The following is a 1,069-nucleotide window of genomic DNA, read 5'->3' as shown; positions in this document are numbered from 1 at the left end:
TCTCTGTCTGGTAACTCTAATAGCTGGATACCCTAGGATATTCTTTCCGATGTTTCCTTTTGCCTCTTGAGTTTCCAAGAAATCTCTTTTGTATAAGTATTTGTTTAAATGATAGACATTGAAGATGAAAAATTGTAGAAGTTCTTCAGAAAGGATTTTGTTTTGCTTCTTCTACTTAGGGATAGATTTAGGAGTAACACACCTTATTCAACTCATTCTTAGTGCAACACTTGGCTTAAACCCAAATTATGGCACTGTCAGAAGCAGAATTCTCCATAGAGAAAGTGGATACTAAAGTTATGATAACTTTACTAATATGCCACAGCTTTCATTTCAGGCTCCACTGCTAGGTCATTTTTTAACCTTAATTTAGTTTTCTTTATGTTAACCCTCCCAGCCCTCTGATCATTGGTGTTTCTGCAGGAAACCAGACCCAGGTGCTTCCCCAGTGCAATGACTCTGTGTCCGAACCAGCAGGCTCTGAAGCCTCAGAGGAGAGCGCCCCCTACTGCTCAGGTGAGGGTCCCACAGGACAGAAGACCCTTCTTACCCATTGTCCCCTCTCCCCCCTCACCACCCGTTACCACTCCATTGTCCCATTTCTCTCTCCTCAGACAGCAGACAGCTCCGCCTGGTTGACCGGGGTGGTCACTGTGCCGGGAGAGTGGAGATCCTTGACCAGGGCTCCTGGGGCACCATCTGTGATGATGGCTGGGACCTGGATTATGCCCACGTGGTGTGCAGGCAGCTGGGCTGTGGACAAGTCCTCAATGCCACGAGTTCTGCTCACTTTGGGGCAGGATCAGGGCCCATCTGGCTGGACGACCTGAACTGCACAGGAAAGGAGTCCCACGTGTGAAGGTGTTCTTCCCGGGGCTGGGGGCAGCACGACTGCAGACACAAGGAGGACGCGGGACTCATCTGCTCAGGTCAGCACTCCACGCTGTCCACAGTTTGGGGAAGGGGTGGAGCTCTGGAGGACGAGGATCGGAGCCCTGAAGGAGAGATGCTGAAAGGACTAGAGAAGGAGGCTTTCTCCCATGGAACCTGTGGTTCCAGCAGACGTGAA

General features: G+C 50.2%; 1 protein-coding gene across 1 annotated transcript in view; it reads left to right on the top strand.

Annotated features, from left to right (window-relative positions):
• LOC104989598 (antigen WC1.1-like) overlaps positions 1–1,052 on the top strand; it is a gene marked incomplete at both ends in the record, with an annotated part of 10,142 nt that extends 9,090 nt beyond the window's left edge. The window contains 2 exon segments of the mRNA XM_010841324.1: positions 424–516; positions 615–1,052. Coding sequence (XP_010839626.1) covers positions 424–516; positions 615–1,052 — 531 coding nt within the window.
• Positions 1,053–1,069: the final 17 nt, after the last annotated feature.

The sequence above is a fragment of the Bison bison genome, unplaced genomic scaffold (assembly GCF_000754665.1).
Source record: "Bison bison bison isolate TAMUID 2011002044 unplaced genomic scaffold, Bison_UMD1.0 scf7180017847006, whole genome shotgun sequence".
NCBI lineage: Eukaryota > Metazoa > Chordata > Mammalia > Artiodactyla > Bovidae > Bison > Bison bison.
This window is presented reverse-complemented; position numbering and strand designations above follow the sequence as displayed.